Raw genomic sequence first — 23,764 nt, forward strand, 5'->3', positions numbered from 1 at the left:
CGTGGCTGATAAATTGAACAACCCAGTAGTGGCCACTGGGTTGTTGCAAATTATAAGCCTGGGTTGAACCATAGTATAGAATAAATGTTTGAATGAACCAATTGCCGTTAAGAATCTTGCCCAAACGTCTGGGTTAAATGCAGGCGCGCTAACCACTTTGTCACGGCGCCTTAAATAAAGATCACCACGTTTCGTTTGTTTTGTCTAAATACTAGAAAGCCTCGCCTAGTAGATGAATCTCCGGGTCCTTGACGTCATCTCGTCAAAACATAACTTTAATTCGGGGAATACCCGTACTTGATTGTACAAGAAATAGTTGTTCTGGAGGGAAATCCAAAGGTTGCAAATTTTAATGATAAACCAAGCTAATGTTCAAAATTTGTACAGTTATATGCGTTTATGTCGTGTACATCCATGCCCAGTAGTTGGTATTCAAACAACTTTATACTAAAAAGCAAATAGGCGATCTGGTAAGATGTCAGAAATTCGTGTAGAAGAGCGGGCATTCTTTCCAATCACAAGTTTGTCTTCGTTCATTGGACTTGTGAAGGAACACTTACAACACGCTAAATTGAATCCTTCGCATGAACCGAACTTAGCACTGCTTTCAATCTTGTTTGGGTACCTTGAACATGAGTTAACAGTCAGCAGAACAGCGTCAGTGGATAGCAGCACAGACAGTGAAAAAGGAGGAAAACCACCGGATAAAATCACAGATTCTACACAGAGCATTGATGATGAATTTCCTACTCTGGATCTGGAAATAATTGAAGGATTATACAATCAGTTTGTACTGATGATCAAAGCACAGGTAACTTATATTACACAGTATATTAGTTATATGTTGGGTTGAGGGTTGGTATTACTGCCACTAGTGACCGGTGGCAGTAACCATTTTTGTCCGAAAATGGTCCTTATGTCTTCCTAATACTTGCTGTATATAATTTTTTTAAATGCGGGCGTTTGTGTCAAAAATTAACCTAAAAAATGAGCGAAAAGGTGCTGTGTCACCGTAATTCGCCTGACTTGCGTAAGGTTAACAATGTATTTCCCACATTTTCTTAGAAATAAATAAAAATTATATATACGCTTTTTTTTGGTACGTACACAATTCCCACACATTAATGTCATATTCCATTCATAATGTTAACAGGTTGATAAGAGCTTGACAGAATTTACTTCACGAAGCGGTTATGCCACTCGTATGTTATGCAAGCGTGTCAGTGATGTGATATGGAATGGCTTGTTAAGATCATACCATAAGGATAAACCCCATATACAATCTCTATTCAGCTATCTTACAGGTAATTTGATACGACATGTCAGAAGTATTGAATGCAGTATACTATTGAAATAAGTAGGAACAATGCCAATTTTCACTTTCATTTTTATAGCCTTTTTTATTTAAATGGTTTTTAAAAGTATTGAAATAAGTGGGAATAATGCTTGTTTTCATTTATAAAGTGTTAATTTAATAATTTTTATAGCCTTTGTTTTTTTGGTGTTTAATATTTTGTCGTTACAGGACGTCAACTGGATTGTTTTGGTCTTGCATTTGTGGTGGTGGCCGCATGCCAGGTATTGGCTTACAAAGATGCTCATTTAGTTTTGAGTGGTGACCACGCATGGGTGGCGACAGGAGAAGACTCAAAGGTAATAAATAATTAGTTTATATTACTTCCTAGCTACCTCCATATTGCATTAACCACATCAATGAGATTCCCTACGTTTGACAATTATAAGTGTAAGTGGGATTTTGCTAAAAATCAAATTAAAAAATATGACACCCATTTGTATTATTATAATTAGTTTATTTTGAATATTATTTTTTACAGGATATGACTGAAGTTACATGGCATGGGAAAGGCTTGGAAGATAGAAGAGGTTTTTTGATTGATAAAACCACCACTGAAAAGGTAATAAACATATATATGTATATATTGTTTACTTTATTCCAATGAATTCATTGTTTTTTTCTTCCCAGAACTGGATATATCATGGTGGGAATGCTGTGAAGTGTGACAGGTGGATGGAAGTTGTAGCACTTGTCACTTCACTAAACGCAGCAATTGACATGCAAACTGACAGCGAGGAGTTACAACTCATACAGCATGACATAATGCGTTATTTATATGAAGAAGGGCACATGGACAAGTGAGTAAATAACCAACAACCAAGATAATATGAAATATATATATATAATATATGTATAATTATATATATATACCCATTATGTTCATTTTTAAACAAATAACTTGCAATTTTAACTTTTTTTGTATTTCTTCTTAATTTTTATAATGTATTAAGTTATACATTCTTGTACCTAGATACCCAATGGCACTTGGTGTGTACGCTGAACTCAAGGAAATTATTCCAACCAACAAACAAGACTCAGCAACTGTGGATGAAATACACAACAAAGCTATCACTGCAGTTGAAACAATATATGATGGTTTACATTTTCTTCCATATGTAAGCAAAGGGCACAGTTGTGCGCGACGAAACAGATATGATGATGCAATTCGTAATTGGTCCAAAGCAGCTCAAGTGCTGTCCAGGTGAAGAAATTACTTTCATGGTAATGCACCTTGGCACAGTAGTGAGCCAACCTGACTCCAGCTGAAAGGTTACAGGTTTGGCTTGAAGGTGCTACCATTGTGAGTGTGGAACTTTGACATAACTTGAATGTAACGTAGTTTATCATTGCGTGGCCGAAAAACGACAGTTGTTATAACACGGGTGTTCATACACCCTGTGCCAGCGTTACCATGTATGTTACTTAGTGGGTGATTTGTTACTTTTCATCTGATCTGTTTAAATGAATAATATTTTTTTACAGTAATTTATTTTTTTAATTTTTCGGGCCCCCAAATGTAGGTTATAGTTTGCGAATCACTGAAAGAAAATATTTTTCAACATTAAAACATGTGTTTCTGTTCTAATTAATAATAAATTCAGATACAATTATGGAAAAGAAGACGAAGAGAGTTATAAAGAGATGATTGATATTGCAAACGATCTGATTCCTAGCACTCTTAAAACTGTTCCACAACTTTGTGAAGATACCCAGTGCTATTACAATGTAATACAGTAAGTGATGATTTTTTTTCTTTGTATATACATACTTACATTTTGTAAAATAAAACGTTATTAAAAAACAGGTTTACAAAAATAAATCTTTGAAATGACAAATGGGATAGTACTAGTACATCAGTATTCTTTTGAAGAGAATCTTTTTAGCACTTCTACAGTGTCTGAGGCAACTTTTGTCTTGTACAGATTCTATGATGGGATTTGTCTATGGGAGGAAGGCAGTGTTACACCAGTTCTCCACTCTTGGTGGGCGCGCCACTTTACAAACACCATCTCAAAGTTCACTCCAGAAGTTAGACAATTTTACTCAGATGGAAACAGCAGTCCTTCCAAACCTGTTGCTATGGAAACTACTAGGATGAACAGACGTTCCAGCAAAGGAGCTTCTCTTAGCTCTCCTTCAAGATTAGCCTATTCAAGTAGCACCAGTGAAGATGGCCAGGATCCTAAAACTTTAGACGACACTGAGTTAACTGAGGCTCTGGCAAAACCAGTTACAAAATTGAATATTCGGAGCGAAAAAATGAGAGCTTTAAGTGAGATGCTGATTAGTGGAAAGAAAGTGAACTCACAAGCAATTGGTCTGCTTCTCACTGCTCAGTCTCAAGTCCATTTTGTAAAACGAAAATCCAATGCAGGGGATTACAGTGTGGATTATGGGGACAGATCAAAAATTGTCAGAAAATCAAAAGATTTAGATTAGATATTCACTCATTGCTTTCCTTGCATAGTTTGATTAATATATCATGCGATTGAGAGACAGCTTTATCATATGAATACACTCGAACCTGTGCTGTTATATTTCAGCTTAATAATCAATGCAAAAACAGGATACTGATACTGTATAAAACACAAATCATATATAACACGATTACAATAAGGCTGCTATAGGTTGGTTTCTATAATCTAATGAAACTTCATAATTTTTCAACTAAACTATTTCAAAATGCCATGTATTGGTCAATAGGCAAAGCATGCCTATATAAGTTTGCCGGTATTAGGTTAAATCAGTTAGGAGTTTGCTGGCAGTTCTATCCAGGCAGTTAATCCTTCGCTGGCAGAATGGTAAATTGGCACTGTGTGATTCTTAAAAGGTAAAGCATACATGGGTATAACTACAGGCATAAATAGTTATAACTGAAGTGCATAAGATGCACTAAAATGTGTTTCAATATAAACAAGCATATACAATAGTCTTTACATTCCTTCAAACGCAGCAATCAAAAATTTGCCTAAACTGTTTATTGTTTTACATCACGCTTGAGCCTGAAAATCTCGGACTTTGTTTGAAATGTTTTTCTTTAGCGGCATTTCAAAGTCCTCAAAATCAACTTCGTAGCCAAATCGCGTTCGCTTTTCTTGTTTTGCATTCAACAAGTCTTCAGTTGTTGATTGCTTGGTCCAACTCTGTATTCAAAATATGGTAAGTTTTCTATAATATTATCTAAATATATTAGCTCTTAAGTTCAACTTTTTGGCATAAGCTAATCCAGTATAATTTACTAACTATGCCTCAACAGCTCAACTATCCAATTTCCAAGCTACGATCCCACAGAGCATTCAAATTGATTTTATTCTCACACTGATCGTAAAAAAATACTTTTAACCACTATTTAAAGACCTGAAAAAATTCAATTGATGGCCCATTTTGAGTTGTTTCAAAGCAGTGTTCAGTAAAATTCCCACAGGGTTTATCAAATTTACATTTATTTAACGTAACAAATAAAACCTGTCAAAACAAATACACTACAATTTGCAGGTAACAACAAAGTTACCTTTCTTGGTGTGAAGGTAATCTCTTCAGCTTTTGCATGTGATGTTAGTTCATCTGCAGCAAGTAGAATGGAGTTGGTGCTTTTAATCTCTGGTTTGTCATGACCCTGTGGTGTGACAGGTGCAGGTGTGGTTTCAATTTTCATTACCTGAATGTAAATCAATTACTGATTAAGTTTTTCTATAAATAGCACAGTGTTTCCTGTTTCATATTTTACTCCACTATAAATTACACAAAAGACAACACTGTTTTCATATAAGATTTATTTATTGTAAAAACTAATTACTTAGTTAAACCTTACCTGAGGTTCTGATTGTTTTTCTCCAACTTCTTGGACTGGTTCAATTTTTTCAGCTGAGTTTGGTGCCGTCAAATGCCCCTAATAGCACAGACGTTAATAATTTAGTATACATATCTCATTAAATAAATGAATGTATCTTATAAATAGTTTTATGACGGAGCAATGACAGTTATAATACAGGTGTTCCGTTTCAAACACCTAATGTCTGCTTTCAAGTTACCACATGCGGACCTTTGTGGATGATTTTTGGATTTTTTCTTTTTTTTGTAATGTATGGCTAATAATTTAGGCGACCCGTAATCTCATTCTTACAACATACAGAAAATTTTATTTATAGCATTATGTGAAACAATCAACCTTTAGGTAAACACCATGGCAGAAGTTTTATCTCAGAAAAAAATACTTTAAATATGTTTAAACTGTACCTGGGGTATTGGTGGGATAGTGAGTGGCTTAGGGGGGCCTGGTGGTTTCCGCTTGCCTGACTTGTCCTTTTTAGGTTTGGGGGCTGCATCAAATTTCTCCTTGACCATTTGATAGATTTGTCCATCGCCCCAATCTCTTGCAACATCCAATGCAGTTTTTTCTATTAAGTAAAATCGGATGATTTTCTCAGGTATTGAATGTGAATGTAACTTGCTTTATCCTCGCGCCGCGAAAAAACAACAGAAAACAACAGCACCAGAGAACCAACTGTGCCTCGGCACCCACATTATAGTATTCTGCATTATATGCAGATCGTTTTATAATTATTATTACAGTAGTTTTACATAGGGTTGTAATATTGCCAAAAATTATGGTTTAAGTAACTTAGACACAAAAAAGTATAAAATTGTGTTCTATAAAAAGATTAATTGTATAATAATATCTAATCTTACAATACTTTTGTACTTTGTATAAAATGTAGCCTAATTATAATACTATAACTAACTAAATCCCTGTTATTGTAGCAAGTAACACTTCTATATATTGTTAAGTCACCTTTTTTATTTTGCATTGTAACAGAAGCACCACAGTCGAGTAGAAACTTAACCACATCGGGTTTACAACTCTCTATCGCCCTCATAAGTGGAGTTGCAAAGTTCCAAGTGACTGCATTTCCATCAGCACCAGCGTGAATTAAAGTCTAAACATAGATGGTTAGTAATTTAGTAATATTTACAGTATCACAAACAAAGTGTCCGGTCTGCCCAAGCAGGCAATGCCTAGCTTGGAATTTTAAAGGCTGTTTTTATTGAGCACATTTTTAAAGTTTTTCTCTACTTTTAAGTTGTGATTTTTTACAAAGGTATTATATCTTCATACATACTTCCACTACATCCAGTTGCCCAGAGTGACATGCATGGTGTAGGGGTGTCCATTTAAAATTATCTCGTGCTTCCACACTTGCTCTGTAACAAAATTATAATTATACCTAGCAATCCAATAAAAGGGGGTATGTTAATATTTATGAGTAAACTTTTTGACTATCTCTTTAATGTTTGCACAAATGCTATATTGTAAACTGTTGGACATCCAAGGGCATACCTCAGTGGGTTCTTGTGGTATTACATATGAAGTTAATCGATAAAACATATTTTAACAATGCCTGTGTTTTTACTTACCCTCGTGACAATAAATATTTGGTCAGTTCCAAGTTTCCTTCAGCACATGCAGCCATTAATGGAGTTTTAAAATATTTGTCCCTTGTGTCAATGTCAGTGCCAGTCTGTGTATAACAAACAAGAGTTAAGAGGTACAGTAGCCTAGAATTTCATGCAAATTCAAAACCACACATTTTCAGTTGTTACTTTAACAGTTATTATAATAATAACTGGGTACTAACACCTTTACCCCAAAATTTGCAAGTCATGAGTAAGACCAACTTCATTAACAAGAATACACAAAACACCACACTACTACCTCGAAAGCTCGTTTTAGAGACTCCATGTCGCCGAGCTTAACTGCATCAGTAATGTTCATGTATAACTTCTCGGGTTGTTGAAGATACCAAGCTGAATCATCTTGTAACGGGTGTTTGGGGGGCTTGTCCCTAATTAAGCATGTGCATTATACTTATAACGTTACTAAATTTATACAGTCATTAGCATAAATGGAAGCCCTTTTCAGGCATAAAATAAGAGTGTTAATTGTTTAAGAAATAATAAGAGAAATGTTTTTAAACGTCTGATAACAATGTACAATACATGTTCGTATATAGAATGTATTGATTTTAGAAATGAACTCATTCGGGTTAAATATGTATTATATCCTATGTTACCACGCTTTGTTTAAAATAACCACAGAGTACAATGTTACCTAATCTCATATACACTCCACAATTGGAGTATACTCAACAAATTTACACCCCATATTAAGCCTAAATAAAACCACCCAATGCTTACCTATCAAAACGATTTGTATCCGTCCATAAAACCTGCTTTTCTACAAACTTAAAAGGAGGTCCACCATCAGGCCTTCGTGGACCTTCTTTATCAGTGCATATGGGCATCGGCATTTTAAACTTGCGACCCTTTTTCCCTTTCTTTCCCCCTTTCTTCCCCTTCTTCCCTTTCTTTTTCTTCCCCTCAAACGCGGACATGAGGTAGGTCTTGGAGATATATTTCTTTCCAGATAAGAACTCTTCAACTTCTATCAAGCCTTTCCTATCTTTATCATGAACCTGTAATGAAAAACTTTGTGCTATGCTTCACTAGAATTCCTTTTTTGCAGTGAATGTTTTCAAAACCTGCAGTGCATATGTATTGAAACTCATCCATGTTTGTTCACAGTTTAAAAAGTCTGTTTTTGTTTTATGTTTATCTATGTTTACTGCCTAAAAATAGTAATTTGTAGGACTTTACAACATTTTGTTTAATTTTAATATATTCATTTTGTTTTATTTTTACTTCACCCACATCATGCAATCTCTTTCGAATATCATCTGGTATAGGAGCTCCCAACTTTTTCATTATGATATCAAAGTCCTGTTTATCAACATAACTGCCTTTTCCAGGAAGATCTTCTGTCTCTTCTCCTGATTTGACCTGAAGGGCGAGAAAAGAATTTATTTAGGTATGAACAAAATTCAGCACATAAGTGCCCCATGTTTCAAACAGTGTTTAGAGAAAACCCACAAAGTTACATAAGTGGTAACTCGTAGGCTGGCACTAGGTATATGAAACATAACACTGGTGTTATAACGAATTTTGTTTTATGACCATTCGAAGATACAGCAAGTTACATTCATTCACACACATTTTTTACCCATAAAAGTTCTGTTACTCAAGTAAAAATATAAAATAAAGCTTTTTTTGCAGGTTTTAAGCATCATGCAGAGATCCACAAGTCATATCCACCTGGTTCATCAAGACTTCTCTAATGACGTCAACTCTTTCTTGTGACCAATCATACAAAGCAACAGCTGCTGGATCGTTGGGATTTTTCATCCCAGGTTTGGAGTATTTAGTAAACACACGCTCAGCTTTTCTCAACTCTTTCCCAGCATCCTTGTGACTTTTCTCTTTGGCGAGTAATCTTGGAGTAAATCCATCAGTGTTTTTTGCTTTAGGATTGCACCCTGGGGAATATTTATTTGTCAAGTAGGAAACTGCACAAAATACAGCAATGTTGTGGTAAAGGTAGCCTAATATAGAGTGAAATTTAATTTGGTACCAATAACACAATTTTTTAAAGAAAATAACATTTTCAAATATAGCACATAACATATAGTACTGCAGGGTAAGATGGAATACCGTTAACACCTAAATATTGTTTGTTTACTAGCTACCAAATAGGATGATATTACAGGATAAAAACATGTTCCATATTACCCCACCATACTGTTTATGAAATAGTACTGACTTACCTCTTTGACCCAAATACTTGCAAATCATAGCAAATCCTCCCTCTGCTGCATAATGTAGTGCATTGTAGCCATCTGTGTCGGTGCTGTCACAGTTTGCACCATATGCAGCCAACGCCTGTAATGATTTATCATTGTAACTGAAAAGTTTTACCTAATATACAATCTCATACCTTTACAGCTTCCAGGGCTCCCATTTGAGATGCAAAGTGTAAAGGGACATGCAGCTTTTTATCATGAATATTTGGGTTGGCACCTTTTTGAAGTAGAGTTCGTACTGTCGCTATACTTCCTGATGAACAAGCTTCAGATAGTGCTGACCGACCATTCAACTAAAACAAAGAACCCTTGAATATGGTATAAAAAAAATTATAATTTCAATTGTATTTCCCGTCGTATGAATGAATGAATGTCGTATGAATGAATGAATGAAACTTATTTTTCCTCGCATGGCGGGGCAACAGCGGTTGTTATAAAATGAGTGTTCTGTTTTACAAACGTTATTACTGCTTAGTGCTTACAAGTTGTCACCTATATACCTCTGTAGGTAAATAGTTATTTGGAATTTTTTCGGTTTCTGTTTGTATTGATTTTTCTGCCAGGTAATATATTTTTACATAGATACTCAATGAAAGCATAATAACTTGTGACAACCCTTATTACATTATAGACTCTACCTTATTAACAGCGTTAGGATCTGCCCCTTTCTCCAGCAACATCATACACATGATTTCATTCTCTGTTGACGACTCGCATGCAGTTACCAACACCGATTTGCCTGACTCTGTTGGATTATTCACGTCTGCACCGTGAGCGAGTACGATATCAAGACATCGCTTATGACGTTTCGTTGCCGCAGACAGGCAGTAGAAAAGAACATCTAAAAGTCAACAGGTACTATTTAATTAAACATTTTTTTTGGTAGGCCCCGGAAGGACAAGTTTTTTAAAGAACATAATTTAAAATTAAAAAAAAAAATTTAAAACCAACCCCCGGGGTTCTATGGGAGTTGCGTGGATATGGTTTTATTATTCTTTAAATGTTCTTTGTTTACTACTAATTGTGCCAAATGGGACGAGAAAATAAAATGAAAAGGTCTCCCATCTTTTCCCATCCTACTATTTGCTTCATGTAAAATAGATAAATAGTTTTATGACACTCTTTTTTTTAATATTTTGGCTGATGTATTTCATTAGAAAACTTATTTATTACTTCTTCAGTTTAATTTGTGTACTTGAAAATTTTATTATCTTTTTATTGTTATAGGGTATTAGAAGTGTTTATTCTGTTCTGCTGCTTAAATTTACAAGTACCTCTAGGAGCAACTGTGGTTTTACTCAACGGTAAGTAGGTATTAATTATCCTTACAGGGAGTAACAACTCTCTAATATATTTTCCGACCCCTGTTTCTATAACTACGAAACAGAGAATAACAAAACAATTAACATCAATTTTTACGTAGCAGCTTGTTAAGGTAAATGGTATACGGTAGTTTAGCTCTTACCCTTTCCTTCTTTGTCCTGTATTTTCAAATCGGCGCCGCTTTTTGCGAGTATTTCCACAGTTTTATCATGGCCGTAGTCGGCGGCTGTCATGACTGGTGTGCGACCTGACAAAAATAGTATTATTCTAAACTTTTTTTGTCTTTGTTAGCCACATATTACAAAATAATACTTACCTTTAAAATCCTGAACGTTGGGAAAGGCGCCGAACTTTAGTAACAGCTTGGTCATTGCCTCGTTGTTGGCTTGCGCTGCAAGATGCAATGCGCATTCCCCGTCCTGTGGGTCGCGGTAGTTAACCAACCTGTTAAAACATGCCGATAATCTGGGTGTGCTGTGACAGAAAACGTCAGTTTCTTTGCTTTATACAGTTATTTATATTACAATGCGGCTAGATGAATGCCCGTTCGCCTTAAAGCGAGTAAACACCCAATTTAGTGGACAAAGCGCTTTCGAAAATTGCCCAACTTGATGAATAAATCCATTGTCACATAATGCTTTCACAACAAACGTTTCGTTAAAGTTCCCATAAGCTTAACGTTTTGTTAAATTCGCCGTGTGTTAAAATTGTGTTCGCCTCATGTCAGCAATTTCAATGTAATTCATTGTAGAACTTACATGGGTATGCCTTGTGTACATAGCTTGCTTATTGAGAGCGTGTCCTCTTTTCTGACGCTCTGTAGAAGCTTGTACACCTGCAACGTCTCGAGGCGGGATTCGGCGGTGACGGCCATGATCGCTGCAAGTTTAGGTTCGCCGTTTCGCACTCATGTTACCGAACCACCTAACCTCATTACACTGGTGCCATGAATCTGTAAAGTTGTAATTTATCTGTCACCAAAAATGCCCTTACGTTATAGGTAAACGGGTTATTTAGCTATAAAAGAAGTTTTTGCTTGCGGCCGTCGTAAGGAATCCTTGACCGACGTATAATAAAGTTTCTTTTCATTTTTTAATATGTCATCGTAAAAACAAGGATGAAACTGTCGTACCACAGCTAAACTCCTATTTTTGCCAATACAGGTAAAATCTCCTGAAAGTAGGACTGTTTTGCCAATTGATTTAGGAGTCGGACCTACGCACTAAACCGCGCTTATATGTGCCAGCATAATACACTGCCTTTCAAAGTCGTATCAACAGAAGCCTATCCCTAAAGGTGGAATTAGCAAAGCAAATATTATCTCTGACGCGGCCTGGTAGCCCTTCTTTTACAGACGGTCAACATTGTCTTTCAAATAATAATAAGTAAGCGCAAATACGAATCAGATGGATGACTTAGTGCTGCCATGGATATAAAATATTGTTCTGCATAAGTTGATAAATATAAAGTTTTGGTTTCTAAAACAGAAGTAAGACTTTTTTAATTTTTATATTACAAAGTGTTAATAATGTTCGCCGTTCAGTGTAAATATGGGGGCGGGGGGAAACGGGACACCTTCAGCAGATAATATCCGAATATCATAAATAACACAGAGTAAGATCACACTTTACGTCAACTACCAAAAGTTAAAGGACAATTAGTCCCTAGTTATTTAGTAGGTTGGGGGGAGATAGGACACGTTTAACACATTTTATTCAAATATCTTGATCGTGATATAAACAACTAACAACGTTCTATGAGAGTAGCGGGGATACGGTTTTATAATTATTTGAATGTTTCTTGTTTACCACCAAATGGAACGAGAAAATAGAATGAAAACGTGTCCCATCTTCACCCTGCTGTCGGTTTTAACTTTATAATAAAAACTATTTTTCCGAATGACCGACCGTCGCGCATCTTTACTACGACGTCGGTTAAAAACTTTTTTGCTACATAGTTAACATAACTATCTTCATGTATTTCGAGATAATGAGAGATAATATATCGCCATAGCTTGTTCATGAAGTAACATGTAGACAAACGAGACTACTCAACTCCCGTAACCTCACAAACTGCAAACACTTATGTCGTTTAAGTATGTAATCAATTGTACTGTGACTTTCGGTTAATGTAACGCTTCGCCTATAGACCTACAGCGGTTAAGTAATATCTAATTTCGGGTTAAATTTGCCGAATCCAATATATTCGTAAACGTGACTCCCAGACTGTCGCAAGAAGTCAATATAAATATCTCAGTGGCCCTGTAATAATTCTAAATCGAGTTGAATCAATTTGGTTCGCAACCTTATCGCTTCTTATTCTGGATAATCTAATCACTGGCATTTGTGTACGCTGTTTGTGGGCGAGGAACTCGCTGGCCTTTCTATAAAAACACAACTCACAAAGACCTGGCAAGCGGCGTCTTTTGTTGCTAGGTCACATTCAGACCACCGCGCGCGGTATACGTGTTGCTTTTTTCTAGTACAGCCAAAGCGATTCTCTTCAAAATACAGTCGAGCTACACTTCAATTAAATTCACTTTCAAGCGAATCTACATCGAAACTAATGAATTTTCAACATTAATTAGTAGCCAAGTTTGAAACTAATAGGTCACACTTGTATTTTGGTTAGTTTTTATCCGAACCTTTTTGAAGACTTTTTTGGCTTTCAACGATAAATAATATGCCGAGAGACGTTTTATAATGAATCCAATAAAGAACTCAGGCTTATATTAGACTACCAACCCTAACAGTTCATGAATCATTTATATAAGGATAACCCGAATGTATACACACCTATACGTATTTAAAAACAGCTCACCACTTTTTCAGCGTAACATGTTTAGGCCTAGTTTATTACAGCTTTGACTAAATTTGACTTCACCTTTGATTACATGTCTTCAAATTTTGGTCGTTTTCACAGTAATAGAATTTCGATAACTCCAAACGAATCAGCAACATAAATATGCGGGCCTCACTCGTCTGGGGCACAACTCGTATGCAAAGTTTAAAACTACGTTCAAATGTTAACTTGCATCCGGATTGTGACGTCAGAGAAAAACGTAAGTTACGTTTTTTGCTTGTCTATATTTGTTAAAGCGTCACGTTTTTATTCAATTTGATGAAAACAATGAGCGATTAGGTTTAGAAAAGCAAACACGTATAGATAAATTTTGTTTTTTTGACCAAGTCAACGAAAGTTAAAATAGTATATACATAAAAAATTTTGACACGCTAAAAAGGTATAAAACTTGGATACAGAACGTAGGATAACCGTTATACAATGAGAAATTTTATTAATGTAACATTATTGGGAAACTGTGGAAAAAGAGTTTAGACACATGACTAGTACAATAATGGGAACTACCAAATTTATTTTTTTTACTAATGAAAAAATATTATCACGAATGAATTACGTAAACGAGTTTTCTCCATACAATTAATTTCAGATCAAAAGCGGAACGGATAGTCGTCATTGCATTAATAATTCATACACTTGGTTGACTTATACCCGTCGTCAACATCAATAATTGATCTTAACTGTCGCGGACATAATAAATTCGGTTGCTCGAATTTTTTAAGGTAATTGACTCCCGTGTTAAGGTATGCGAATGTTGGCTGTTTAGTGTCTGCTAGCGTGGAAATAAATTCTTTCTCATGTTTGCTGGTTTTCAGTATAGTAAATTAGGGAGATTGGAATTTGTTAAATAAGCTGAATGTGTAAATTTAGTCAGTAAATTTAAATAGGATGTAATGTGTCTAATACCTAATACGTTGTCGATTATTCAGCGACTTTTTAATGATGTAAATTTCAGACATTTATTAACACGGACAAAAACTTAGTACTGATTCTGGTTATCATGAGACGGCGGCGCATTTCCAGCACAAATTTGCAAAGCGCAGTTGACGTTGACGACTACAGGCGAAAGCCTGCTGTCAGGTGCGGAAACCTGGTAAAACTCGGAAACAATGTATTTAGATTGCAAGATTTACCCGAAGACAGCTGGCTGTGCCGTTCTTTAGAGGTAAGTACATTTTACGATTAAAGTTCAACATTGTGCATTAAAAAAATGAATAAATGGGTGAAAACACTTGTTCAGATTATCGGATTGTTTGTCGTCGTTCTGCTTGTCTACGTCACGTATTTTCACTACGAGTCGCTTCACTTTCACGTTGCGAAGGGTTACGGTCACCTCGGCTACGCCCCTGCCCAGCATGTAGTCGGACAGCGATACTTGACCGGGCGAGGCGCCCCAAAGAATGAGACCGAAGCTATGAAGTGGTTCAAGTGAGTCTCGCGAATATCTTATCCCGATAAAGCATTAACAAGCTTATCAGTTAAACCACAATTGTCACAAAGTGTCCTTAAAATCGATCGAAAATGCAGCTGGAAGCATCTTAACGGAGAAGTGTCTTCAACACCACACAAACAAACACGCAGTTGGTGAAACTGAAAACCTAATGTTTCTTTCGATTTACTTGCTTGGTCGTTCGTATTGATATAGTAGGTTAGGGAAAGATGGGACACCATATCGTTATATTTTCTATACGTCCCGTTTGGTAGAAAAGAAGGAATTGTTACCAAACCCGGTATTCTCACGACTTCAACATATCTTTATTAATTGTTTAAAACACGATCAAGATATTTGAATGTTATGCGCTAAAGGTGTTCCATCTTCCCCCACCCTATTATAACTAAATTAATGAGATCCGTTATTCAATATTCTATTGAATAACGGATCAACTCGAAATTAAGTATTTTCTGTGCCTTAACATTTTTTGATAATTTTAGATATGCCGCCGACCAAGGCCACGCAGAAGCGTCATTCAACCTCGCTGTTGGACACATACACGGAATAAAGACTGGGCTACGACCAGGGTACGTTTTCTAACTTCTGTTCTATTAATACTGCAGTTACTATGTGGCATTGCATTTTTAGACAACCAACTAGATTGCTTTACCATGCCAGGAAAAATGGAGTGGAAGAAGCAGAACATGCTTTATCACTTTGTGCGAGAAGAGGATGCGATATGTGATAAGACATCAAACCCTTTGTGCACATTTTCTGTGACTTCATTTTCTATTTTTACTTTTGAACCAGGTTTTTCACCGCCTGGACTATGTTCGAAAACTAATTCTCTACTTCGTTCGAATCTATAGGGCGTAGTCGATTGCAGTACTTTCTGTGGTTATATATTCACACAAGTACTGTTCCCCATAGCTTTTGATACAAATACAGTTACGTCTTTATGGAATGTAAGTAATTACGAATGTAGTGCTAAAATTTGGAATGCACGATTCGGTAATTGCACGAATAGTGAAAAATTAATAAGATAAGAACATGCATTGCTCGGTAATGAAACGATTTATAGCGTAGCTTATTTGAATACTTCGGATGGTAGTGCTGTACCATCAACTGCAGCAACAACGTTGTCGAATGCTTTTTGCGCCATGGCTATTCTTGTATTTAGCGTACCACTTCCCATGTGTGGTGTAATGATTACGTTTTCGAGGCTCAGCAGCTTGTGGTCACGTGGGAGAGGTTCTGGCTCCGTGACGTCAAGCGCAGCAAACTGAATTTCTCCGTGTGTCAGCGCGTGTACGAGCGCATCTTGGTCCACGGTACCACCTGTTAGTGTACACAAATATTAATAGCAAGTGCAAATACTGTAACCTAAATGGAAATAATGGTTGGAGGTGATCTTAACTATTTGTTGTCTGTTATGAAAATTTTGCACTGCAAATTTAATGTTATGTGCAAATTTAACCCTTGCAAATTCAATGTTACGTAATTTACTAAAACTGCACTCAGTAATACCTCTAGAAATATTGACAAGTATAGCCGTAGACTTCATCAACTTAAACTGAGCAGATCCCATTATTTTTTGGGTTTCTGCTGTCAAAGGCAATGTGACCATAACATAATCACAGTGTGGCAGCATTTCATTGAGGTTGCTGTAGTACTGAGCTCCAATGTTGGCTTCTTCCCCCTCGTCTCTATTTATAAAACCATTATACATTAATGTATCAACATTAAAAATAGTGGTCTAAATGTCAGTGAAACATTGCACTCCAGGTATGGAATAGATATGCAGTTTAAAAACATGATCTTGCTATCTGTTTTAATAATGTTACCTTCTGCTTCTGTTGTGGTAAAGAATCTTCATATTAAAGGCTTTTGCTCGCTGTGCAACTTTGTATCCAATCCTTCCCATTCCAAGGATACCAATGGTGGTACCACTCACATCATTTGTCATATAGTTTGTATCAATTTGAGTTGTTTCAGGAGATCGCAAAAGAGTAATATCTAAAATTGGTGCACAAAAAACCATAGTAGTCACATGTTTAAATCTATGATTTAAAAGTTTAAGATTCTGTCCATCAAATAGTATATTGAACAGCTCTAAAAAAAATTCTTTGTGTTTTGTTAACCCTGTTTACATGCTATTTCAACCCAATAAATTTGTAGGCATAGGTTACACTATTTGCTGCTGTGAAAGAGTACTATTACTAACAACCTAAAGATTCTACACTAAATGGTTTTAAAGATAATAATAAAGGTAAATATGAATGAATGAAATTATTAATACTTGAATGAAGCTGCCGTCCTGCATTCAGCAATAGAGCCATGCCAAGGTCTGATGTTGCATCATCAAGAACAAGTGGTGTGTTTGAAACCTTCACACCAAATGAGCGAATCATTGGCACATCCAGATGATTATACCCAACTCCAATGTTGGCAACAATTTTTAAATTGGGAAGTTTTTTAATCAGTTCTTCGGTGACCTGTGAAAAGTACATTAAGACTAAATGTGCACCAGATTTGAGTGTTTTATGAGATATATTATCAGCTACATAGAGCTGTGATACCAATGATTTAAACAAGTTGATCTATTCAACAATAAAATTATATTATCTGTATATTAACTTCACGCTGTAAGCAGCAGGTGACTTATGTAATGTTTAACTTGTTATGGATTAATCATTAATTAGGTGAAGAAAACTATTTATAATTTATTATAAATATTTAAATTTGAAATAATTTAGTAATGCTTACAGGTGGCCTCTTAATAAAAGATGCAATTGCAACCACATCTTTAGCATATTTTGCAACATCCTGTTCAAAGTCATCCATCCAGATAATCTTAAATCTCTTCTCGAAAATGTTAACAAAGAAATCGGTAACACCATTCCATCTCCCAGCAGAACGATCAAGGTATGAACATAACACCAGTGGTTTGCTCATTTTTTTAATATCCTATTAGTGCAATTACACAGACTCCTAACCCAAAGTACAAGCTATGAAGCATAAATGTGTTAAAGCCTCCGCAAGAACTACATTTTATTGCACATTTGACGCACTAATGAAAATAAAAGCATGAAAGCGAATAAATGATAAATTAGCTACAAAGCACAGCCACTACAAAGCACAGCATAGATGTAAAACTAAAGTGTTTGAGGTGCATTGATCAGTTATATTATATATTGCATAAAAGTGGTAACTTTTAACGACTGTTTACAATGAGATACTCAAACAAATTAAAATGCTCTTAAGCAGGGGGGTTGAAAGCTCATTCTTTTTGTGTATTTTTTAGTTGCAATATACTTTACATTTGTTCAACAGAAAAAGCTAATAACTATACTATTGTTTTAATACATGCTGGAAGCATTGTTGTAAATTGCAAGTATAGTAATACAACAATATGCATAGATTTTGGAAAATTAGATGGCATACATAGCATTGCAAACTGTAAGGATTATGCATTGTGTAATTAACATTTTAAAACTCTACGCCAGAAGGCAAGGGTTCATCATTGATAGCAGCAAGGATGTTGTCTATTGCTTTCTGTAGCATTTTAGAACGAACACGAAATGTAGCAGATGCATTATGAGGAGTTATAATGCAGTTGTTAAGCTGAAGCAAAGGGTGGTTTCGAGGCAGTGGCTCAGGGTCAGTTACATCTAAAGCAGCGTAATAAATCTTTTTTGTTTCCAAAGCCTCAGTCAGTGCATCATGGTCAACAATGCCACCTTTAATAATTAGGATTGTAACAGTTTTCAATGAAAGCCAGACATGCACTGCTAAATACACATGCTCACCGACAAAGTACTCATACAGACTAGAAACAACACAATGCCTTAAATAAGCACTATCACAGTAGAGTTAATTATATGAACTTAAGCAAACATTGTACACACATTAAGTTTGCTGACTTACTTTGTAATAGCAGGCTTACTTTATAAGGTATTTGTACTTCAATATTGACATGCAGTAAACTAACTGTACCTCTTGCTATGTTGACAAACACACAGGTAGGCTTCATCAATCTGAACTGCTTTGCACCAATCATTCTGTAAGTTCCTGAGTTCAGTGGAACTGTTATTATTACATGGTCGCAGAGCGGAAGCATTTGGTTTAACGTCTTATAATACTGAGCACCAACAGCTTCCTCTACAATGCTAGACCTGAAACAGAAAATGAAAACAAATCAGCTTTTATTAATTAATTTTAAATGAATATAAAAAAATTTTAGCTGTCTCTCGGGGAGTCAACATTAGGAAAAAAATACATAATAACCAAAAAATATGGCAACAAAAAAATTGTTCCACATTTACAAAAAAGCTAGACTGTTGTTTTTTTTCTATGCATTGATGTAAATACAAACATGGGTTTAAATTGCTTTATTCAGCCAGGGGTCCAACCCCTTTTTATGTTGTTTATAAAGATATTAATAATTATTGCATAGGCTATTGAATATTACCTCTGGTTTCTGTTATGATAAAGAATGTCCATATCAAAAGCCTTTGCTCGCTCTGCTATTTTGTAACCAATGCGACCCATACCCACAATACCAAGCACACTTTCACTTATATCACGGTATCTTGAATCATGTGGGAAGCTGGTTGTGGTTGGACTCATACCCATACTTATATCTATAGCAAAAACACTATTTAGATATAGTCCCAAATATATTTGACAGTTCAGCAAGATCATAATTTTTAAAATTAAATTAGCATCTAAAAACAAAGTCGTCCGACCTATTTAGTTAACCTAAACAGACAATAAAATTCTGATTTAGTGAGGAGACAATAAAAAAGAAAGCTTTTGATAGCATAAATTAAGGATAATGAAATAGGTTTATAGAAATCAATAGCCAAATCCTAAAGAAACTGATATTTTTTTGGTTATGTAGATACGTAAGGTACCAACAAAATTTATTTTTTAAGCAGAATAACCTTGGTATAAGTTTCTTGCAGCAGCCATGAGCATCAGCATTCCAAAGTCGGCTACTGCAGCATCAGAAACACCCACACCGTTTGACAGTTTTATTCCATGCGATCGTAGGAGATCTAAATCCAAGCCATCATAACCAGCACCAATACCAGCAACAAGTTTAACGTTTGGTATTTTCTCTAGCAAGTCTTTTGTTATCTGCAGTTGGTTAAAAAGTATTGTTTAAAAATCAGTATGAAATGTTGCAGGCATGCAGTAATCACTATCGAAGCAACCTGTTACTTTACAGGTAGAGCTGTTAGAAACAGAATTTATATGCTGCAAAAGTATTTAATGATATTGAGCTATAGGAGAATAAAATCTATTAATGTCAACTACTATCAGGCAACATGCATAACATATATATCTATGAAGAATTACTTTATTGTCGTTTTCTCTGATTTATAAGATAATTATTCCCAGCGATTCAGGAAAGTTTCACGCACTTGTTGTAATTTTTCCTCTTACTTCCGTTGTATTGATTGCTATGAACAGTAATGTGAATCTTAATGTTAAATCCAACTTAAAACAACTTGCAACAATGTGAGAAGAAATGTAAGTTTATATGGTTATTGTATGCCATTTGAATAAAGATAACAAATTAACCCTGAAAATAGATGAAGGTTGTACCACCCTATTACCATGCATTTCACCTACACTATAGACTTTTTTGTCACAAGCTTTGAGGTAGTTTAACTTACATGCAAAGGCTAACAATCCATGCCATACAAACGTACTTCCCAGTGACTACTTGCCCTAATTTTACCTCTGGTTTCCAATAAAAAGGAAGTACTGCTACCACATTGGTTAGCACTACATTGCTCTTCAAATCATCTTTAAAAACAACGTCAAAGTGATTTTTCACCATTTCAACAAATGCTAGTGGCATTGTTTTTCCAACAAGAACAGCTGGTTTCTCCATTGTTTTTATACAAAGTTTGCTAAACTTAATAATATTGCCATGAAATTTCTGTTTAATTCAGATATTCATGCTAAATTGTTCATCGGAAAGTTTTGTTTACATTAATAAATTCGTTACTACAATAATTGGAGTGCTTTCGATTTGATGTTGACAAAATGTGGTAATACTACAAACAAACAATCGTTAGTGGTAAGATTAAAACAATACAATTATAAAAAATTAGAAGATTAAAAAATAAAACTTGCTTCAGATAATAAAATGCATAACTAGGACATACGAGATACAATTATTAGTCCAAATGGAATTTGTTTCTGACTGTTGGTGGAACTGCCAACAATCAAATTATAGAGCATGTTGCATAAAGTCAGAACAAATAATAAGTCATATACAATAGGTACTAACAGGATGACAGGATCAATAATTGCAAGAAACGCAAAGAAAAAATTATAAAGCTGACACCATTTAGATATAATAATTGATATCTTAAAGAAAGGTCAAAATTAAATTTAACACAACACTGGCACATCACGCTTTAAAAACGCTAAATTTATAAAGTTTTTGCTAACGCTTCAACCCAAATTGCAACAGCCATTGCACCAGGATCGGGCTGGGTAAGTAACTTGGCAGCAACACAACTTGCACGGCCAGCTTTTGCCTTCATTGTGGCTGTAGCTTCAGCTGCCTGCCGTGCTACTTTGGCTGCATTTTGAGCAGCTGTTTTGATAGAAGCATTCTCAGATATACTCGTTTCCAACGAATTTCTAGTAGCAACCAAAGCATCAAGCATAGTCCTATCTCCAGGCTCTGCACCCCCATATTTAGATATTGCTGCAATGCCGACTGCCAAGCAGTCATTCCATGATTCAACTGTATATGCTTGGGCCCTGTGTGAAGCTGCTGTAAAAAACAAACTATAAAGGCCACCAGACGCACCACCCATAGATTTTTCGGCACAGCCTGCCATTTGTAACAGCACTTGCTCAACATTTTCACATTTCCACGAACGGGAGCGGTTTAAAACCTCATTTGCACCACGTTTTAGGGTGGACCCACAATCACCATCACCAGCAGAGGTATCCAAGTCATTCAGAAATGCTTCATTTGAGATGAGTGATTGACATGCCAGAGTAATTGCCTCTATTAATGCATGACCAACTTGTAGTTTATTTTTATCAGGAAAATTTACACTCTCCCCAACCGCTTCCAAAGACTTATCATTCAAAGGCACAACTGGATCATTATTTCTCCTATTAAACCCGGTGTTCTTCGACACACACACTCGTGGCCAGCCTGGTGCATTTGTATCAGCATCCAGGCATTTTAAAGTCTCGTCATTCACTTTGCAAATGTTTAAATTGAATCCAGCCATATCAAGTGAAGTCATAAAATGACCATTGTAACATCGAACAACAGACAGTCCTTTACTCTCTAAATATTCAATAGCTCTCCTACCCAACACAAACATTTCAATCTCCGATAAACCACCAAGATTATTCATAGTAAGTGCAATTTTCTGACCATTATCTATTGTAATATGACTGGCATGGGATGGGTTCATCATATGGTCAATCATAACTTCCACGGTTTCATTTGCAGGAAGAATTTTCATTCTTTTGACTCCAGCCTCTCCATGAGCACCAAGACCAAGCTCCATTTCTGTTTCATCCAATTTAAATGAGCTGCCAGTGCCAGGTATTGAACAGCCGGACAAACTGACACCAATTGTACCCATGGCTTTAGATAGATGTGTGCACGCCTGCGTAATTTCATCCAAGGACCTTCCCTGTTCAGCAAGTGCACCTGCAAGTTTCATAACGATCACTATCCCTACAAGGCCACGTCTTCCAGCAGTTTTGTCTTGGCTTTCAAGTGCACAGTCCTCACCAACAACCACCATATTAACCTTTTTTCCAGCTGCCTTAGCCCTTTCCAAAGCAATGCCAAAATTCAGCCTATCGCCCGTGTAGTTGGCCACTATTAGAAGAGTACCGGCTGGTGAAGCAACAGCATTAATTGCAGCAAGAATATCATTGGGTGGAGGGGAAGCAAACACAGAGCCTGCCACTGCTGCAGTAAGCATACCACGGCCAACAAATCCAGCACTAAATGGTTCATGGCCAGAACCACCACCACAAATAGTAGAAACGTGACCAGAGCTACAAAAATCAGCAGCATCTTCACGTATTATTACCCTGTGCCCCTTGAGCAGCCTTTGACCGGGATTCTGCCAAGCAATGCTCTGCAGCATTTCATCCACACAAGTTTCAGCATTGTTTATTAATAATCGGTTCGTACGAGACATTCTGACGCTCAGCTAGTCACGATTAACCAACCCTAACCTTATGAATATATACAATTAGGGCATCTTTATTTATCCAATGGTAATGACGTCTTAACTTTATAAGGACTTGTGGGCTTTTGCTTACATGTCTATGTTCAGCATCCAATAGTCGGTATTGAATATTTGCAGCCGTTTTACATTGCTTCTCTTACTGACTCACGCGCACTGTCTGCTGCAATGCTTACTTAAAAGGCGCAACAGCTGTTCAAGAGAGAGCAGACACGCATCTAGCGATTTCGATTTTGTTGTGTTAATGTATGAAACGTGTTTTTTTGTGTGTGAAACGTGTTGGTGATATCAACACTAGTATTACGTTGGGGTTTTTATGTTTAAAAACTGAGAACTGTCGATTTACCAATATTTTTTTAATTGAAAGTTATATTTAAGAATGTAAAGAAAATAATACACCTAGCTTTACGGAAAATCAGTAGTAGGATATGCTAGGCAGAGTCGTATAAACACCGAGTAGTCCAACTGCCGTCTACGTGTGTCCAAAATAGAGCAAAAGTGGTGACTTTGACAATGGATTTAAACGAACTTGTTAAGTTTTGTTTGTGTTTTCCTATTGTGGGAAGGTGTAAAACAGCTTCTATTTACCTTACCAAACATTTTTTAGAAAAAATGTATAAATTTAGCCGCATTAAATGACTAAAATGTCGCAAATCAACCGCTTCTAATTCTAATTTTTGACTTTTTTTGACACTGAAAACAAATAACACATGTTTTTTACATTTTTCAACCTTTAAATTTGTTTTTAGGCCCAAGTTTTTCTGTAATTTACCGAAAAACATACATTTTCCCTATACCTACTGTGTTATTTTGGACCCAAATTGCCGTTCAATTTGTGTTTTAC

At 35.9% G+C, this 23,764-nt stretch overlaps 6 protein-coding genes and 1 long non-coding RNA gene across 10 annotated transcripts; 3 read left to right on the top strand and 4 right to left on the bottom strand.

The window, feature by feature from the left end:
• Window positions 1-287: 287 nt before the first annotated feature.
• Window positions 288-3,892, top strand: LOC104265605 (menin-like). Its single transcript, XM_009859991.3, has 8 exons — window positions 288-811; window positions 1,154-1,304; window positions 1,526-1,653; window positions 1,836-1,916; window positions 1,985-2,154; window positions 2,328-2,558; window positions 2,959-3,090; window positions 3,280-3,892. The coding sequence occupies exons 1-8, from the start codon at window positions 476-478 to the stop codon at window positions 3,794-3,796; spliced, it is 1,746 nt and encodes a 581-aa protein (XP_009858293.1). The 5' UTR covers window positions 288-475; the 3' UTR covers window positions 3,797-3,892.
• Window positions 3,871-13,353, bottom strand: LOC100177384 (ankyrin repeat and EF-hand domain-containing protein 1). Its single transcript, XM_009859990.3, has 18 exons — window positions 13,258-13,353; window positions 11,133-11,326; window positions 10,691-10,818; window positions 10,517-10,621; window positions 9,690-9,892; window positions 9,186-9,344; window positions 9,016-9,130; window positions 8,507-8,727; window positions 8,066-8,194; window positions 7,553-7,830; window positions 7,071-7,200; window positions 6,773-6,876; window positions 6,478-6,559; window positions 6,150-6,294; window positions 5,594-5,754; window positions 5,169-5,246; window positions 4,869-5,015; window positions 3,871-4,500 (listed from the first exon to the last, which is right to left on the bottom strand). Exons 2-18 carry the CDS (start codon window positions 11,246-11,248, stop codon window positions 4,348-4,350), a joined length of 2,454 nt encoding a protein of 817 aa, XP_009858292.1. The 5' UTR covers window positions 11,249-11,326; window positions 13,258-13,353; the 3' UTR covers window positions 3,871-4,347.
• LOC100175046 (secretory immunoglobulin A-binding protein EsiB-like) lies at window positions 9,766-15,629 on the top strand. Of its 4 annotated transcripts, XM_026834319.1 has the most exons (7): window positions 9,766-9,906; window positions 10,279-10,355; window positions 13,823-13,955; window positions 14,189-14,398; window positions 14,474-14,661; window positions 15,166-15,252; window positions 15,314-15,629. In XM_026834319.1, exons 4-7 carry the CDS (start codon window positions 14,234-14,236, stop codon window positions 15,408-15,410), a joined length of 537 nt encoding a protein of 178 aa, XP_026690120.1. In that variant the 5' UTR covers window positions 9,766-9,906; window positions 10,279-10,355; window positions 13,823-13,955; window positions 14,189-14,233; the 3' UTR covers window positions 15,411-15,629. The 4 variants fall into 4 exon arrangements, with proteins under 4 accessions (XP_026690120.1, XP_026690121.1, XP_026690119.1 ...); XM_026834320.1 differs by lacking the exon at window positions 13,823-13,955; XM_026834318.1 differs by lacking the exons at window positions 9,766-9,906; window positions 10,279-10,355 and adding an exon at window positions 13,344-13,435.
• Window positions 15,581-17,675, bottom strand: LOC100184381 (probable 2-ketogluconate reductase). Its single transcript, XM_002131111.4, has 5 exons — window positions 17,432-17,675; window positions 16,965-17,160; window positions 16,510-16,681; window positions 16,193-16,371; window positions 15,581-16,003 (listed from the first exon to the last, which is right to left on the bottom strand). Exons 1-5 carry the CDS (start codon window positions 17,618-17,620, stop codon window positions 15,753-15,755), a joined length of 987 nt encoding a protein of 328 aa, XP_002131147.1. The 5' UTR covers window positions 17,621-17,675; the 3' UTR covers window positions 15,581-15,752.
• On the top strand, window positions 16,844-17,760 carry LOC113474204. The gene is made up of 3 exons (XR_003395852.1): window positions 16,844-16,934; window positions 17,434-17,590; window positions 17,640-17,760. It is a non-coding gene; the product is annotated as an uncharacterized LOC113474204 (long non-coding RNA).
• LOC494383 (probable 2-ketogluconate reductase) lies at window positions 17,688-20,368 on the bottom strand. Its single transcript, XM_026834305.1, has 5 exons — window positions 20,350-20,368; window positions 19,612-19,807; window positions 19,137-19,308; window positions 18,662-18,840; window positions 17,688-18,405 (listed from the first exon to the last, which is right to left on the bottom strand). Exons 2-5 carry the CDS (start codon window positions 19,649-19,651, stop codon window positions 18,155-18,157), a joined length of 642 nt encoding a protein of 213 aa, XP_026690106.1. The 5' UTR covers window positions 19,652-19,807; window positions 20,350-20,368; the 3' UTR covers window positions 17,688-18,154.
• A 247-nt stretch (window positions 20,369-20,615) lies between these two features.
• LOC100182010 (triokinase/FMN cyclase) lies at window positions 20,616-23,115 on the bottom strand. The gene has a single exon (XM_002131243.4). The coding sequence runs from the start codon at window positions 22,870-22,872 to the stop codon at window positions 21,118-21,120; it is 1,755 nt and encodes a 584-aa protein (XP_002131279.1). The 5' UTR covers window positions 22,873-23,115; the 3' UTR covers window positions 20,616-21,117.
• Window positions 23,116-23,764: the final 649 nt, after the last annotated feature.

Source organism: Ciona intestinalis, chromosome 4, assembly GCF_000224145.3.
Source record: "Ciona intestinalis chromosome 4, KH, whole genome shotgun sequence".
NCBI classification, from domain to species: domain Eukaryota; kingdom Metazoa; phylum Chordata; class Ascidiacea; order Phlebobranchia; family Cionidae; genus Ciona; species Ciona intestinalis.